Source organism: Bombina bombina, chromosome 7, assembly GCF_027579735.1.
Source record: "Bombina bombina isolate aBomBom1 chromosome 7, aBomBom1.pri, whole genome shotgun sequence".
In the NCBI taxonomy this organism is placed as follows: domain Eukaryota; kingdom Metazoa; phylum Chordata; class Amphibia; order Anura; family Bombinatoridae; genus Bombina; species Bombina bombina.
This window is the reverse complement of record NC_069505.1, coordinates 428,141,675-428,159,804: the sequence shown is the minus strand read 5'-3', so window position 1 is coordinate 428,159,804 and position 18,130 is coordinate 428,141,675. Positions and strand designations below refer to the sequence as shown.

At 42.0% G+C, this 18,130-nt stretch overlaps 1 protein-coding gene across 2 annotated transcripts in view; it reads right to left on the bottom strand.

Annotated features, from left to right (window-relative positions):
- Positions 1-18,130, bottom strand: part of SUN2 (Sad1 and UNC84 domain containing 2) — a 143,257-nt gene that overhangs the window by 44,456 nt on the left and 80,671 nt on the right. For both annotated transcript variants that reach the window (XM_053721311.1, XM_053721310.1), the window contains 2 exons: positions 1,608-1,773; positions 988-1,221 (listed from right to left, as the gene is read on the bottom strand). In XM_053721311.1, the coding sequence (XP_053577286.1) occupies positions 988-1,221; positions 1,608-1,773 (400 nt within the window). The remainder of the gene's footprint in view (positions 1-987; positions 1,222-1,607; positions 1,774-18,130) is intronic.

Sequence of the window (18,130 nt, the reverse complement as noted above, 5' to 3'; positions counted from 1 at the left end):
TACAGGCGCGAAAATGAGACTCTGCCTATGATTAGGGAAAGCCCCTAGAGAATAAGATGTCCAATACAGTGCCTGCCGGTTATTTTACAAAATTCCCAAGATTAAAATAATTCCTCAAGGCTATGGAGTATAAAATATGTTTATATATAAATCGATTTAGCCCAGAAAATGTCTACAGTCTTAAAAAGCCCTTGTGAAGCCCTTTTTTTCTTTCTGTAATAAAAATGGCTTACCGGATCCCATAGGGAAAATGACAGCTTCCAGCATTACATCGTCTTGTTAGAATGTGTCATACCTCAAGCAGCAAAAGTCTGCTCACTGTTCCCCCAACTGAAGTTAATTCCTCTCAACAGTCCTGTGTGGAAACAGCCATCGATTTTAGTAACGGTTGCTAAAATCATTTTCCTCTTACAAACAGAAATCTTCATCTCTTTTCTGTTTCAGAGTAAATAGTACATACCAGCACTATTTTAAAATAACAAACTCTTGATTGAATAATAAAAACTACAGTTAAACACTAAAAAACTCTAAGCCATCTCCGTGGAGATGTTGCCTGTACAACGGCAAAGAGAATGACTGGGGAAGGCGGAGCCTAGGAGGGATCATGTGACCAGCTTTGCTGGGCTCTTTGCCATTTCCTGTTGGGGAGGAGAATATCCCACAAGTAAGGATGACGCCGTGGACCGGACACACCTATGTTGGAGAAAATGACTGGAAATTATGGGTAAGGGGAGTGACACTTAACAGCTCTGCTGGGGTGGTCTTTGCCTCCTCTTGCTGGCCAGGAGTTGAATTCCCACTAGTTATTGGAATGAAATTGTGCACTCTCCATGCCATAGGAAAGAAAGGTAAAATCTATTTCAATAGATTACTAATTCCAATTGCAATTATTTATATTAAAGTATAAATATAATTTATTACAACAATGAAACAGACTGTTTAACATCCCTTTAATAAGAGGTAAACATAAGAATAATTTGTTATTACCGATCTAGACACCCCGGGTAATCCTCCAGCTTGTAGCTCCCGGTCTATCGTGCTGTGGGCTTGGCTCGCCCATTGCTTCCTCTCTGCAGATATTCCAGACAAAATCTTCCTCTCCAGCTCCAACAGATGTTTCTGTAATTCATCCCGGCGCATGAAGAGATCAGAGAGGGAGCCAGCACCATCACTTGATTGCTCAGTCTGCCCCAGGAGCCATACTGGGAACAGGGAGTGGACCTACAAAACCAGGAGATGTAGTAACCAAAATAACATGGAGCCGTTGTAGAGAAAGCTAAGAAGTGCTAAACTGGGAGCTTCTAAGTAAGTTTTTAAACTGTTTTAGGCTGGATGTTTAGATCAGTATCTGTGCATATTATTCTTTATAGTAGTGTCTATTACACGCAGTTATATGAAATGGGTGTATACTGTCCTTTTAAAAAGCTCAGTGAGCCCAGATAGTGATCATAGGAAAAAAGCAATTGGGTGTTCACAAGAGGAGGGGCAAAGGTGTAGAACAAAAAAATAGAGATGTGACTGAGATATCTTATAGGAAGTGATCTAAAAATAGCATGAAGTCATCATATTACAGGTGCATCCACAGCATAATATAGTGTATCACTCACCTCATCCTTCACTCCGTCTATCTTCCCTGGCACAGCGTCCACTTTGTGTGACATTTCAACTTGAGTCTTCCTCACGGAATTTAACTCCCCTTGAAGGCCCATAAGCTGCTTCCCCAGCTCCCCCACTTCCTGCAGAAGGTTCTCTCTGAGGGTGTCCCTGGGAGGGCTATAAGGCATATCATATGTCTTACTTTAAAAGTCAGGTACATATTCTGGCAGAGTTAAACTACGCAATCAATCTTACTGCTTGTAAAGGCAGGCAGATCACGTTTTACTACAAAGAGCAAATATAGATCCTGGTAGAGATAAACTCTGTATAAGCGATTTGGCTGTAAGGGCAGATAACGTTTTACTACAAAAAGGCAAGTATAGATCCTGGTAGAGATAAACTCTATAAGTAATCTTACTGTCTGTAAGGGCAGATCACGTTTTACTACAAAAAAAAAATTTATGCTTACCTGATAAATTTGTTTCTTTTTAGACACGATAAGTCCACGGATCATCTTCATTACTAATGGGATATTCACCTCCTGGTCAGCAGGAGGAGGCAAAGAGCACCACAGCAAAGCTGTTAAATAGCTCCTCCCTTCCCTCCCACTCCAGTCATTCGATCGAAGTTAGGAAGAGAAAGGAAAAGCCAAGGTGCAGAGGTGTCCGATGTTTACAATAATTAACAACTTGTCTTAAAGAACAGGGCGGGCCGTGGACTAATCGTGTCTAAAAAGAAACAAATTTATCAGGTAAGCATAAATTTATTTTCTTTTTAAAGACACGATGAGTCCAGGGATCATCTTCATTACTTATGGGATACAATACCCAAGCTAGAGTACAGAGATGATAAGGGAGGGACAAGACAGGTAACCTAAACGGAAGGCACCACTGCTTGAAGAACCTTTCTCCCAAAAGCGGCCTCAGCCGAGGCAAAAGTATCAAATTTATAGAATTTTGAAAAAGTGTGAAGAGAGGACCAAGTTCCACAGAAGCTTAATTTTTGAATGCCCATGAGGAAGCAACAGCCCTAGTGGAATGAGCCATAACCCTCTCAGGAGGCTGCTGTCCAGCAGTCTCATGTGCAAAACGGATGATACTCCTCAGTCAAAAAGAAAGAGGTAGCTGTAGCTTTCTGACCCCTACGTTTTCCAGAGAAAATTACAAACAAAGAGGACTGACAAGTCCTTAGTCGCTTGTAAGTAAAATTCCAGATTGTGCAGAAGACGTTCTTTCTGAGAAGAAGGATTAGGACACAAGGAAAGAACAACAATCTCCTGATTAATGTTCCTATCTGAAACAACCTTATGAAAAAAAACTAGTTTAGTACGTAAAACTACCTTATCTGAACAGAAAATAAGGTAAGGTGAAGTGTATTGCAATGCCGAGAGCTCAGATACTCTATGAGCTGAAGAAATAGCAACAAGAAATAAAACTTTCCAAGATAACAACTTAATATCTAAGGAATGCATAGGCTCAAACAGAGCCCCTTGAAGAACTTTGAGAACTAAATTCAGACTCCATGGAGGAGTAACTGGTTTGAACACAGGCCTGATCCTAACCAAGGCCTGACAAAATGATTGTGCATCTGGGACATCTGCCAGACGTTTGTGTAACAAAATAGATAAGGCAGAGATTTGACCCTTTAGGGAACTTGTCGATAAATCCTTCTCCAAACCTTCTTGGAGAAAAGACAAAATTCTGGGAATCCTAACTCTACTCCATGAGTAGCCCTTGGATTCACACCAATAGAGATATTTACGCCATATCTTATGGTAAATCTTTCTAGTTACAGGCTTACGAGCCTGAATCATGGTCTCTATTACCGAATCAGAAAAACCCTGCTTGGATAAGATTTAGCGTTCAATCTCCAAGCAGTCTGCTTCAGAGAAACTAGACTTGGGTGAAGAAAGGTCCCTAGAATTAGAAGGTCCTTCCTCAACAGAAGTCTCCAAGGTGGCAGAGATGACATGTCCACCAGATCTGCATACCAAATCCTGCAAGGCCAAGCAGGAGCAATGAGGATCACAGATGCCCTATCCTGCTTGATTCGAGCAATGACCCGAGGAAGAAGCGCCAACGGGGGAAATAGGTATGCAAGGCTGAAGGACTAAGGAACCGCCAGAGCATCTATCAGTTCCGCCTGTGGATCCCTGGACCTGGACCCGTATCTCAGGAGCTTGGCATTCTGATGAGATGCCATGAGATCTAACTCCGGCCGACCCCATTTGAGAATCAGGTTGGAGAACACTTCCGGATGGAGTTCCCACTCTCCCGGATGAAAAGTCTGCCTGCTCAGGAAGTCCTCCTCCCAGTTGTCCACCCCTGGGATGTGGATCGCTGACAGATAGCAAGAATGGGCCTCCGCCCACCGGATTATCTTGACTATCTCGGCCATCGCTAAGGAACTCCTCTTTTCTCTCTGATGATTGATGTAAGCCACTGACGTTATGTTGTCCTACTGGAATCTGATAAACTGGGCCGAAGCCAACTGAGGCAAGGCCAGAAGAGCATTGAAGATCACTCTTAGTTCCAGGATGTTTATAGGAACAGACTCCGCCTGAGTCCATACTCCCTGAGCCTTTAGGGAACCCCAGACAGCTCCCCACCCTAGAAGGCTGGCGTCTGTTGTCACAAGCACCCAGGATGGTTCCCTAAGATAGATGATCCAGAGACAACCACCAATGCAGTGAGTCCCTCATCTCCTGTTCCAGGGTTATTCGAGGAGACAAGTCTGCATAATCTCCATTCCACTGCCTGAGCATGTTTAACTGCAGAGGCCTGAGGTGGAACCGAGCCAATGGGATGATGTCCATTGCCGCCACCATCAGTCCGATTACTTCCATGCACTGAGCCACTGACGGCCGAGGAGTGGACTGAAGGGCCCGACAGGTATCTAAAATATTTAATTTCCTGGCTTCTATCAGAAAAATCCTCATAGATATAGAATCGATTAGAGTTCCCAAGAAAGTCACCCTTGTCTTTGGGATTAAGGAACTCTTTTCCAAATTTACCTTCCACCCGTGAGTTCTCAGGAAGGATAGCACGTCGTCGGTATGAGATCTTGCTTGTTGACCAGATGGCGTCTGGATTAGAATATCGTCCAGATAAGGCGCCACCGCAATGCCCCGCGGCCTTAGAACCACCAGTAGAGACCCCAGAACTTTTGTGAAAATTCTGGGTGCCGTGGCCAGACCGAATGGAAGAGCCACAAACTGAAAGTGTTTGTCCAGAAAAGCAAACCTCAGGAACCTGTGATGATCTCTGTGGATAGGAACATGTAGATATGCATCCTTTAAATCCACTGTCGTCATACATTGACCCTCCTGGATCAATGGAAGAATGGTAAGAATAGTTTCCATCTTGAATGACGGAATTCTGAGAAACTTGTTTAGACTCTGGAGGTCTAAGATAGGTCTGAAGGTTCCCTCCTTTTTGGAGGAGAGGTCTCTTACACAATGTAAGAACGCCTCTTTTTTTATCTGAATTGCAGATAATCTTGAAAGAAGAAATCTTCCTCAGGGAGGAACATTTTTGAACTCCAGTTTGTTTGTTCCCTGAGACACTATTTCTACTGCCAAGAGATCCTGAACGAAGAAGGAAAACCTACCCCCTACCAGATCCGGTCCCGGATCGGGGGCATGCCCTTCATGCTGTTTTGGATTCAACAGCAGGCTTCTTGGATTGTTTACCCTTGTTCCAAGACTAGTTGGGTCTCCAAGTAGGCTTAGATTGTTCTGGTTTAGAGGAGGAAGAGAAAGAATTTCCCTTGAAATTTCGAAAGGAACGAAAAATTACTCTGTCGTCCTTTCTGTTTGTTTCTCTTATCCTGAGGAAGGAGATGACTCTTACCTCCCGTGATATCAGAAATAATTTCTGTCAGGCCAGGTCCAAACAAGGTCTTCGCCTTGTAAGGAATCGCTAGAAGCTTAGACTTAGAACCTCTATACCCTCAGTTCCCTGGGAGGGTACATCCGAGATTGCCACCATTGCATCAGAAACCTCACTGATAGCACGGTTGTCTTTCCTCTTATGTTTGCCTTGTAGCATAGGAAAAGCAGACAACGCATCAGAAATTGTGGAAGACATAAGCGCAGCTATGTCTTTTAAGGTAACTCCAGCAGGCGCTAGAGTAGAAGTACAGGGCACTGCGGCATACTCTGAATCTCGTCAGACTCCTGAGAAACATCCGCTTTTGAAAAATTTTGTTCATGAAAAATCTTCTCTCTATAATTTAAAGCCCTCTCAATACATGAGGGACAAAAAGGAATTGGTGGTTCCACATTGGCAACCAAACACATGGAGCAAGTAACATTTTGCACAACTCCTATGTCCATACTGAAGCACAATAAAATGACAATGTAATAAAACTTTACTTTAACACAAAAAACATTTATTACAATAAAACGTTACTGTCCCTTTAAGATTTAAAAGGAAACTTTTTACTTGCAGGAAGAAAAACGTCTCCCCAAAAATAAAACTTCTAAGTTAATCAAAATACTTTATTTTAAAAAAAATGTATTCTGTAAACCGCTACTGTGTCTTTAAATTTTAAAACGTCAACTATTTTACTGCATTAAGAAAAAGAACATATTCTCAGTTAAATAAAGCAAAATTCAGGCCCCCTTACACCTCAGCATCTCCACTGAGGCGCCTACCTGCCAACCGGGCTAACTGCTATGTCTGTAGCGATCCGGATACTAAAGGTCTGTATAGCGCTAAAACCGCTTGCTCAAATTATACAACAATCATGCGGTTTGAGTGCGACGTTGCTCAGGCGTCCATGACACACCAGACAAGGCTGAATACTGTGCAGCTTAGGGGAAGCGCGCGAAACGATAGCCCCGCCCATCGTGGGCGTTACCAAACAAACATAACCCGACCGGCATCATAGAAAAATAAACCGTTAGGGAATTATAAGCTTAGCTCCCAGTGCTCCTGTACTTGTGCTGCCCAAAAACTCTACATACACAGAGAGCATAATGTCCCAACATAAAGAGCCCCATGTTTCTGAGCCTTATGTGTTATATGTATCTTACTTAAGTGCCCACTTTCCTTTGAGTCTTGTTATCATCCTAGAATAAAAAAAGTCAGCACTTACCTTAATTCTGTCCGACAGCAGGACAGTCCAACAGGTTTAAGAGGTCCTCTCCCTCCTATAGCCCTGTGGAAAATGATTAAGCCTGAGTTAAGTTTGCTTAGGCCATCAGGATAAGGGCAGCATAAATGTATGGGAGGCGCAGTGAGAATTATGTCCGACAAGTTCCCATTGCTCTAAAGCAACCAAAAGCTCTACTGAAGAGACTGATATGGACTACGGCTACACCCTAGAACAAAGCAGCACAATCTTACACTACTTTAAAAATAATAAACTCTTGATTGAAAAATCTAATCTAACACCTCACTTTACCACTTCCTATCACTAACGTAGGCAAAGAGAATGACTGGGGTGGGAGGGAAGGGAGGAGCTATTTAACAGCTCTGCTGTGGTGCTCTTTGCCTCCTTCTGCTGACCAGGAGGTGATATCCCACAAGTAAGGATGATGATGATCCGTGGACTCATCATGTCTTTAAAAGGAAAGGGCAAGTAAAGATAAACTCTTTAAGCGATCACATGCTCTCCTGTGATCCTGGAGCAATAAACCCCTTTCGTGGCTACGCAGGATTAATTCAGCCAAAATGATTCTTCTCCCCAAGCTATTATACCTCTTCCAAACCCTTCCAACTATAGACTAGCCACTTTTTTCACCAGAATTGCACACTGGTGCAAACACTTGACCCATAAAGAATGGATACTCTTAGAACACCTACTATCCAACACTTACATTCTTGGCAGCAAATGCTGGTTACTTCCCGAACAAGAGAAACCTACCAGCCCACCTCCTAGCAATTACTACAGAAACTTTTAAACTATGGGATACACACATCAAACAATATCATCACATTTCTTCAATACCCTCCCCACTAACCCCCCTCAAGGAGACCTTGGACGAGAGAGAAAGAAAGAGAGAAAGAGAGAAAGAAAGAGAGAAAGAAAGAAAGAGAGAAAGAAAGAAAGAGAGAAAGAAAGAGAGAAAGAGAGAGAGAAAGAGAGAGAGAGAGAGAAAGAAAGAGAGAGAGAGAGAAAGAGAGAGAGCGAGAGAGAGAGAGAGAGAGAAAGAGAGAGAGAGAGAAGAGAGAGAGAGAGAGAGAGAGAGAAAGAAAGAAAGAAAGAAAGAAAGAAAGAAAAGGAAATTTATGCTTAACTGATAAATTGATTTCTTCTACGACACGACGAGTCCACGGATTCATCCTTACTTGTGGGATATTATCCTCCTGCTAACAGGAAGTGGCAAAGAACACCACAGCAGAGCTGTATATATAGCTCTCCACCCCCCGTCATTCGACCGAAGGTATAGTAAGAGAAAGGAAAAAATAAAAAGGTGCAGAGGTGACTGAAGTTTTGAAAAATAAAATAAATTATGTCTTAAAAGGACAGGGCGGGCCGTGGATTTGTATCGTAGAAGAAATCAATTTATCAGGTAAGCATAAATTTCCTTTCTTCTACAAGATACGAAGAGTCCACGGATTCATCCTTACTTGTGGGATACAATACCAAAGCTACAGGACACGGATGAACGGGAGGGACAAGACAGATACCTAAACTGAAGGCACCACTGCTTGAAGAACCTTTCTCCCAAAAATAGCCTCAGAAGAAGCAAAAGTATCAAATTTGTAAAATTTGGAAAAAGTATGAAGACCAAGTCGCAGCCTTACAAATCTGTTCAACAGAAGCATCGTTCTCAAAAGCCCATGTGGAAGCCACCGCTCTAGCGGAATGAGCCGTAATCTTTTCAGGAGGCTGCTGTCCAGGAGTCTCGTATGCCAGGCGGATGATGCTTTTCAACCAAAAAGAAAGAGAGGTAGCCGTAGCTTTTTGACCCCTACGCTTTCCAGAATAAACAATGAATAGAGAAGATGTTTGACGGAAATCCTTGGTCGCTTGTAAATAAAACTTCAAGGCACGAACCACGTCCAAGTTATGTAACAGACTTTCCTTCTTAGAAGGAGGATTAGGACACAAAGAAGGAACAACAATTTCCTTATTAATATTCTTATTTGAAACAACCTTAGGAAGGAATCCAGGTATAGTACGCAAAACCACCTTATCAGAATGGAATATAATATAAGGCGAATCACATTGTAACGCAGAAAGCTCAGAAACTCTTCGAGCAGAAGAGATAGCAGCTAAAAACAAAACTTTCCAAGATAACAGTTTAACATCTATGGAATGCATGGGTTCAAACGGAACCCCTTGAAGAACATTGAGAACTAAATTCAAACTCCATGGCGGAGCAATAGGTTTAAACACAGGCTTGATTCTGATTAAAGCCTGACAAAAAGACTGAACGTCTGGGACATCGCCAGAAGTTTGTGTAGTAAAATTGACAAAGCAGAAATTTGTCCCTTTAAGGAACTAGCTGATAATCCCTTCTCCAATCCTTCTTGGAGAAAGGACAAAATCCTAGGAATCCTAACCCTACTCCATGAGTAGCCCTTGGATTCGCACCAATAAAGATATTTACGCCACATCTTATGGTAAATCTTTCTCGTGACAGGCTTGCGAGCCTGAATCAAAGTATCAATGACCGACTCAGAGAATCCCCGCTTAGATAAAATCAAGCGTTCAATCTCCAGGCAGTCAGCTGCAGAGAATTTAGATTTGGATGTTGGAACGGACCTTGAATGAGAAGGTCCTGTCTCAATGGCAGTTTCCACGGTGGCAGAGACGACATGTCCACTAGATCCGCATACCAAGTCCTGCGTGGCCATGTAGGCGCTATTAGAATTACTGAAGCTCTCTCCTGTTTGATTCTTGAAATCACACGAGGCAGGAGAGGAAATGGTGGAAACACATAAGCCAGGTTGAACGACCAAGGTACTGCTAGAGCATCTATCAGTACAGCCTGGAGATCCCTTGACCTGGACCCGTAATGAGGAAGTTTGGCATTCTGTCAAGATGCCATCAGATCCAATTCCAGTGTGCCCCATTGATGAATCAATGATGCAAACACCTTCGGAATGGAGTTCCCACTCCCCCGGATGAAAAGTCTGACGACTTAAAAAATCCGCTTCCCAATTCTCTACTCCTGAGATATAGATTGCTGATAGATGGCAAGAGTGAGTCTCCGCCCATCGAATTATCTTTGATACCTCTATCATCGCTAGAGAACTCCTTGTTCCCCCCTGATGATTGATATATGCCACAGTCGTGATATTGTCCGACTGGAATCTTATGAATTTGGCCAAAGCCAACTGAGGCCACGCCTGAAGCGCGTTGAATATTGCTCTCAGTTCCAGAATATTGATTGGTAGTAGAGACTCCAAACACCATGAGCCTTCAGAGGCTGGCGTCCGTCGTCACTATTACCCATGATGGCCTACGGAAGCACATTCCCTGGGACAGATGATCCTGTGACAACCACCAAAGAAGAGAGTCTCTGGTCTCTTGATCCAGATTTATCTGAGGAGATACATTTGCATAATCCCCATTCCACTGTCTGAGCATGCACAACTGCAGTGGCCTGAGATGAAAGCGAGCAAACGGAATGATGTCCATTGCCGCTACCATTAATCCAATGACCTCCATACACTGAGCCACTAACAGCCGAGGAATGGACTGAAGTGCTAGGCATGTATTTAGAATCTTTAATTTTCTGACCTCCGTCAGAAATATTTTCATGTCTACCGAGTCTATCAGAGTTCCCAAGAATGGAACTCTTGTTTGTGGAACAAGTGAACTCGTTTCTATATTCACTTTCCAACCGTGAGTTCTTAGAAATGACAACACGAAGTCCGTGTGAGATTTGGTCAGATGATAAGTTGACGCCTGGATCAAAATATCGTCCAGATAGGGCGCCACTGCTATTCCCCGCGGTCTGAGAACCGCTAGAAGGGACCCTAGCACCTTTGTGAAGATTCTGGGAGCTGTGGCCAACCCGAAGAGAAGGGCCACGAACTGATAATGTTTGTCCAGAAGGCAAACCTTAGAAACTGATGATGATCCTGGTGGATAGGAATGTGAAGATACGCATCCTTCAGGTCCACGGTGGTCATGTATTGACCCTCCTGGATCATTGGTAAAATTGTTCGAATAGTCTCCATCTTGAACGATGGGACTCTGAGAAATTTGTTTAGACATTTGAGATCTAAAAACCTCCCTGAGCGACAGAGGTGTTCGAGTTTAAATTTAAAGGACGTGACGTCCGAATCTGTCTGAGGCAATACATTTCCTGATTCTGAAAGTTCTCCCTCAGACAGCAATTCCCTGACCCCTAAATCAGAGCACTGTGAGGGTACATCGGAAATGGCCAAGAAGGCATCAGAGGGTTCAGTATTTACATTAATACCTGGCCTACTGCGTTTACCCTGCAAAACTGGCAGTTTAGATAATACCTCTGTAAGGGTAGTTGACATAACTGCAGCCATATCTTGCAGAGTAAAAGAATTAGACGCACTAGAAGTACTTAGCGTCGCTTAAATGGGCGTTAAAGGTTGTGACACTTGGGGAGAATTAGATGACATATCCTGATTCTCTTCAGACTGAGAATCATCCTTAGACACAATTTTATTACCTACAACATGTTCTTTACAGTGTAAGTCCTTTCAGTACAAGAAGGACACAATGTAAGAGGGGGTTCCACAATGGCTTCTAAACACATAGAACACTGACTTTCTTCAATGTCAGACATGTTGAACAGACTAATAATAGCAACACAAGTCATTAAACCCTTTATTATATGGATGAAAAACAATTTTAGCAAAAGCGGGTACTGCGCCTTTAAGAAATAAAAAAGCATACCCTTTTTTCCAAAGTTGCTAAAAACGTTATACAAATGCTCAAATTAAATAGTATATGTCCTAAAGTGCAATAGGATATTGCACCACAAGTAAAAATGACACACTAAACCTTTAGTCTAGGTTAAATGAGGCAAAACCATTATGGAGACAAAATTTTACAAAGGTACTCACCGGTACCATTTAAAATAAAAAACTTCTTGATTGAAGAAAATAAAAACTATCATTTTAACACCTTTCACTTTACCCTTCCTATTACTAGCATAGGCAAAGAGAATGACTGGGGGTGTAGAGAAGGGAGGAGCTATATATACAGCTCTGCTGTGGTGCTCTTTGCCACTTCCTGTTAGCAGGAGGATAATATCCCACAAGTAAGGGCGAATCCGTGGACTCGTCGTATCTTGTAGAAGAAAAGAAAGAAAGAAAGAAAGAAAGAAAGAAAGAAAGAGAAAAAGAAAGAAGGGAACAGGGGAGGGAGTTGAGAGAAAGAAGGGAGGGAGTGAGTTGAGCGAGGAATAGAGTTGAGGGAGAAAAGGAGGGAGAAATGGAAAGAAGAGAGAGAGAAGAGGAAGGTAGGGAAAGAAGAATACACTTTGAAACAATCACTGCCCTTCACACGCAACAACATACAGTAATTATCATTATTCAAGTAATGAAACTTTTTAAGTGTACTATTTTTTCCGTGGGTTATTGAATGCAGAGAAAGCTATTAGAGTTTACGATTAGACATCACAAGCTGATCTAAGCAGTGCACAGACGCATCCAGTCTGTTAGTTACTAAGACCTGCAATAAGCACTGCGCTCGCAGACTCACCACAGCTGACAAGGGGAGGCAGCATATCAGCACAAGGTCTTCTCCTCCAGCCTCACCTTGTAAGCATATTTCTGTGCAAGTTTCTCACCAAGAACACTTCCACTGCAAAAATGACGGCGGCTCTAAATGAAGCAACGGTTTAAAGGAGTGACCTTTAAGGCATGTGCGCTGATTAAGAGCGACCTTAATCAGCACACATGCCTTGTCTTCTCTGTAAAATCCTGCACTTTAATCGCTCACTGTACTGTGTGCCCTGAGACAGATGATCCTAAGAAATCCACCACGGGAGAGAGTCTCTTGTTGACCGATCTAGATCTACCCTTTGAGACAGATCCGAATGGTCTCCGTTCCATTGTCCAAGTATGCATAACTGCAGAGCTCTCAAATGGAATTGATCAAAGGGAATGATGTCCATGGAAGCGACCATCAGACCAATTACCTCCATACATTGAAAGAAAAACAAGAGGAAAGAATCTTGGATTTTCTGACCTCTGTCAGAAATATTCTCATAGATAGGGAATCTATTATGGTCCCTAAGAAAACTACCCTTGTAGTTGGAACAAGGGAACTCTTTCCCAGATTTACTTTCCATCCATGGGAGAGTAGAAAAGACAACAAGATGTCTGTATGAGAGTTTGCTTGTTGAAAAGATAGCGCCTGAACCAATATGTCGTCCAGGTATGTCGCCACTGCAATTCCCAGAGACCTGATCACTGCCAAGAGAGCCCCCAGAACCTTTGAGAAGCACAAACTGAAGAGCCACAAACTGAAAGTGTTTATCTAGAATCTCAGGAACTTGTGATGATCCCTGTGGATGGGAACATGAAGATAAACATCCTTCAGGTCTATGGTTGTCATGAACTGACCCTCTTGGACCAAAGGAAGAATGGAACAAATGGTTTCCATTTTGAAGGATGGTACCCTGAGAAACTTGTTGAGACACTTAAGGTCTAGAATAGGATAAAAAGTCCCCTCTTTTTTGGGAACTACGAACAGATTTGAATAGAATCCTAGACCCTGTTCCCTTACTGGAACTATCACTCCCAGGGAAGAGGGGTCTGGAACGCAATTCAAGAACGCCTCTCTTTTTACCTGGTCTGCAGATAATCTTGAGAGGTGGAACCTGCCCCTGGGAGGAAAAGTTTTGAATTTTATTTTGTAACCCTGAGATACTATGTCCACAGCCCAGGGATCTGGGACATCTCGTATCCAAGCTTGATGAAAGAGAGAAAGTCTGCCCCCCACTTGATCCGATCATGGATCGGGGGATAAACCCTTTATGCTGTTTTAGACTCAGCTGCAGGTTTTTTAGATTGCTTCCCCTTGTTACAAGAGTGGTTTTCCAAGAAGACTTGGACTGTTCCTGCTTGGAAGAAGAAGAATTTCCTTTGAAGTTACGAAAGGAATGAAAAGGACTATTCTTCTTGTCTTGTGGTAAAAAAGACCCTTTTCCACCAGTAATATCAGAAATTATTTCTGCCAGACCAGGTCCAAACAAGGTCTTCCCCTTGTAAGGAAGCGTCAGAATCTTGGACTTAGAGGTAACATCCGCTGACCATGATTTCAGCCACAGCGCCCTGCAGTCTAGGACAGCAAAGCCAGATATCTTGGCTCCCAGTTTAATAACTTGCATGGTAGCATCAGAAATAAAGGAATTGGCTAGTTTGAGAGTCTTAATTCTGTCTTGGATCTCCTCCAAAGGAGTCTCTACTAAAATTGAATCAGACAAGGCGTTGCACCAATAAGATGCCACACTTGACACAGTGGCAATACAAACTGCAGGTTGCCATTGAAGACCTTGATGAACATACATCTTTTTCAAATAAGCCTCCAGCTTTTTGTCCATTGGATCCTTAAAAGAGCAGCTATCCTCTATAGGGATTCAAGCTTAAATCTGAAGGTTACTACTTCAGCATCAGATGAAGGAATTATACTGTCCGAATCTGAGATTTCACCCTCAGAGGCTACCGACGTATCCTCCTCATCAGATTTATGAGGAAGGGCAACATGTGTAGCAGCAGGTGGAACAGAAACCTTACTATCTGAATCTCTTTTTTTCCTTTTGCGTTTTCCCTTTAACATAAGAAAAGCAAATAGTGACTCAGATACGGCAGAAGATACCTGAGCAGCAATTTCTGCAGGAAAATAAACTCCTCCAGGAGGCTGAGAGGAACTGCAGGGCACTGTATTTGATGCCATAGAGGTTTAGGATGTTTGAGGAGAAAACTGTGGCATTGCCTGAACAGCATCATCCTAAGAAACATTTGGCTCAGAGGGCAATAATTTATCTTTACATTCTAAAATTCTGGCTAAACATGAGACACAAAATTTCATAGGTGCAACAATATGGGTCTCTAGGCATAATAAGCATTTATTCAAAACATTGGGGTCAGATTCCATGTTCATAGCTGGAGAAATCCCACAAAAAGGACATTTTTATTTTTTTAAAATAAATAATTTTGATGAAAAAAAAAAAAAACTCACTTTAAAGGGACAGTCAAGTCCAAAAAAAAACCTTTAATTTTTCAAATAGGGCACGTCATTTTAAACAACGTTCCAATTTACTTTTATCAACAATTTTGCTTTGTTCTCTTGGCATTCTAGTTGAAAGCAAACCTAGGAAGGCTCATATGATAATTTTTAAGCCCTTGAAGGCCACCTCTTTTTTATTAGCATTTCACAGCAGTGGAGAGCTAGTTCATGTCAGACATATAGATAACATTGTAATCACGCCCATGGCTAGTGGCAGACACTGCACTAATTGGCTAAAATGCAAGTCAATAGATAACTAAAAGTCATGTGATTAGGGGCGGTCAGAAGATGCTTAGATACCAGTTAGTCACAGAAGTAAAAAGTGTATTACTATAACTGTGTTGGTTATGCAAAACTGGGGAATGGGTGATAAAGGGATTATCTATCTTTTTAAACAACAAACATTCTGGTGTTGACTGTCCCTTTAAGTACAAAAAGTCTAAAAAAAAGTTATGAAACGTAAAATAATGACAACCTCTACACCCCAGGTTTCTGAGGTGCCCTACCGTACATAAGGGAACTCCAGAATTGGTGACTCAAGTGGAACCTTGTACACCGAGACTAGCTCACACTACACCGCTCTCTCTTCATATCGAAGGGGCGGGTCACATGACCGGCAGCCAGGAACTGCGCATCAAGCAGAAAGCGCGCGTTCCACTGCCGGGAAAAACAGCCACAATTAAAAGTTCCCATAGAGAAGCCCTCATAACGGCGCAACACACAACCGTATTGGAGCAAAATAACACCAGAAATACCTCTTGCGTTCTCCTCTTAAAGGGACATTAAACCCAAAAATTTTCTTTCATTATTCAGACAGAGAATACAATTTTAAACAACATTCCAATTTACTTCTATTATCTAATTTGCTTCATTCTTTAGATATCCTTAGTTAAAGAAATAGCAATGCACATGGGTGAGCCAATCACATGAGGCATCTATGTGCAGCCACTAATCAGAAGCTACTGAGCCTATCTAGATATGCTTTTCAGGAAAGAATATCAAGCGAATGAAGCAAATTAGATAATAGAAGTAAATTAGAAAGTTGTTTAAGATTGTATTCTCTATCCGAATCATGAAAGAAAAAATTTGGGTTTAATGTTCCTTTAAAGTCACACAAGAATAAAACGCTAAGAGCCATCCTAACTAAAATATACTGTGTCTCCCAGTTAAAGTACCCACAACCCTTCACGTTTTTGAAAGCCCAAGATCGTTTCTCAAATGTATCACATACAAATGCCTGTACCTGCCCTTAAAAAAAATCCTCTCTCATAAAGGATTTTCAAGTCCCAATAAAGATATGCAGTATTAGTTAACTTATCTAAGGATATCATGTCCCCATCTGTATAGTTAACCCATGAAGTACATACCTAGAAGACAAAAGGCACTTACCTGCAGCCTAGCCGTCCGGCAGGAGGACAGCTTACAAGACGTGAAAGGACACATACTCCTTACAGAGATCTGTAGAAAAAAGAAAGAACAGAGTAAACCTACTCTGGCTTTCTATACTAGGGGAGCAATATGTTAGGAAACAAAGCAAGGCCCACCTCACAAGTTCCTAACTGCTTTAAAGTGAATGTCAATCTTCAGCAATGAGTGCCCAGTTTTTAAAAATACTTTTAAAAACAGGGGCACTTTCATTGATGAAAGTTTACATTGCACCGGATTTGTAGAAATACTTACATTTTTCTTCTCCAAAGCCGGATCGCCGATCCCAGCCTCAGTTCCTCTGTACTGACGTCAGAAATGACAAAACCGGCTTCCTCCAAATCATGGTTCCCCCCCTGAGCGTCCATCTCGTGATGCCCGGCTGTGATTGGAGGAAGCCGGTTTTGTCATTGCTGTGTTTGTAGAGCAGGAAGAAGAATGCGGGGGATCGTCAATCGGGCTTTGCAAAAGTAAAAGGTAAGTATTTCTACAAATCCGGTACAATTTAAACTTTCATCAATGAAAAGTATCAAAATTTCATCATCAAAAGTATTTTTAAAAACCGGGCAATCATTGCTGAAAATTTACATTCACTTTAAAGCCACCACTACTCTACTGCAGAGATTGACGTGGACTACAGCTATACTCAAAAAATCTTGCTTGTAGCGAAAGAAATCCAGTTTTCTTCAGACACCAAAACTTCACCTCCTCCATTAACAGAGGCAAAGAGAATGACTGGGGATTGTGGGTAGGGGAGTGACACTTAACAGCTTTGCTGTGGTGCTCTTTGCCTCCTCCTGTTGGTCAGGAGTGATATTCCCACTAGTAATTGACGACGTTGTGGACTCTCCATATCTTAGGAAAGAAATTAGCACTACTAACCATTTTGGTAAACTCAGCAAAAAGGTTGATACTAAGAAATTGGAAATCACAAAATATTCCATCAATCCTTACCTGGTAAGATACAACCTCCCAATCTCTCCAACTGGAAAAATACCATCACATACGCAATAAACACATAGTTGACTATCACTCAATCTGCTTTCTCTGGGAAGAATATCTTAACCATGACAAGTCAAAACAAGTCTGCCAAACCACCCCCACCTAACCTGTTGCCCACTATCCCAAAAACCCCACCCACCTACAAACCACTACTTTATATTGACACCTCCAAACACGACGTAACAAGTCACACATCACCAAGGAAACAGATGAACGACCAACCTCCTCCAAATCAGTCAGTTACCCTTACGCAAACCTAAACAATTGAAACTCATACTTCCTCCTGCAAGAACCATATAATCTATTTTATATCTTATGCAGTTTAAATGTTGATTATAACTTATCTTTTATTAACAACCAAACTTTCTGTTAGCAACCTGCCCCATTTAACTCATGTAAGAAGAAAATTTTTATTTTCAATGTCTACAAAGTAATCGAGACTCGTTGCATATGTAATTACCTTTTACTGTTTGTATTGTTTATATAATTTTCAATAAATCATTTAAAAAAAAAACAAGGGGCGTGTCCAGGCGGCAGCCATCTCTGGTTGCATTTTCAGAGGATCCCAGAGAAACGGGGATAAGCTGCCGATTATTTTATAACTAAATTGTGATCCTTCCTCAGTAAGAACAGATATAGCACCTTCATGACCTGCTGATTTGTTTGATACCAAACTTGAAATATATGTAACGCCTGGGACCTGATCCGGACCGTTGAGGACTTGGGCGGCGGCCTATTTATAAGACCTCGGCACCCCCCTTGTTTATCAGGGGTGAACAGCTACTAGTCTGTTATTAAAAATGGCATTAAGCGAGGGGGAAGTCGTCTCCGATATTCTCGCATGTTTGAAGGAGTTTGAGATGAGGATGCTAGCCAAGTTTACCGGTTTATCTGATATTATCAGATCTATTAATGTTCAGCCTGA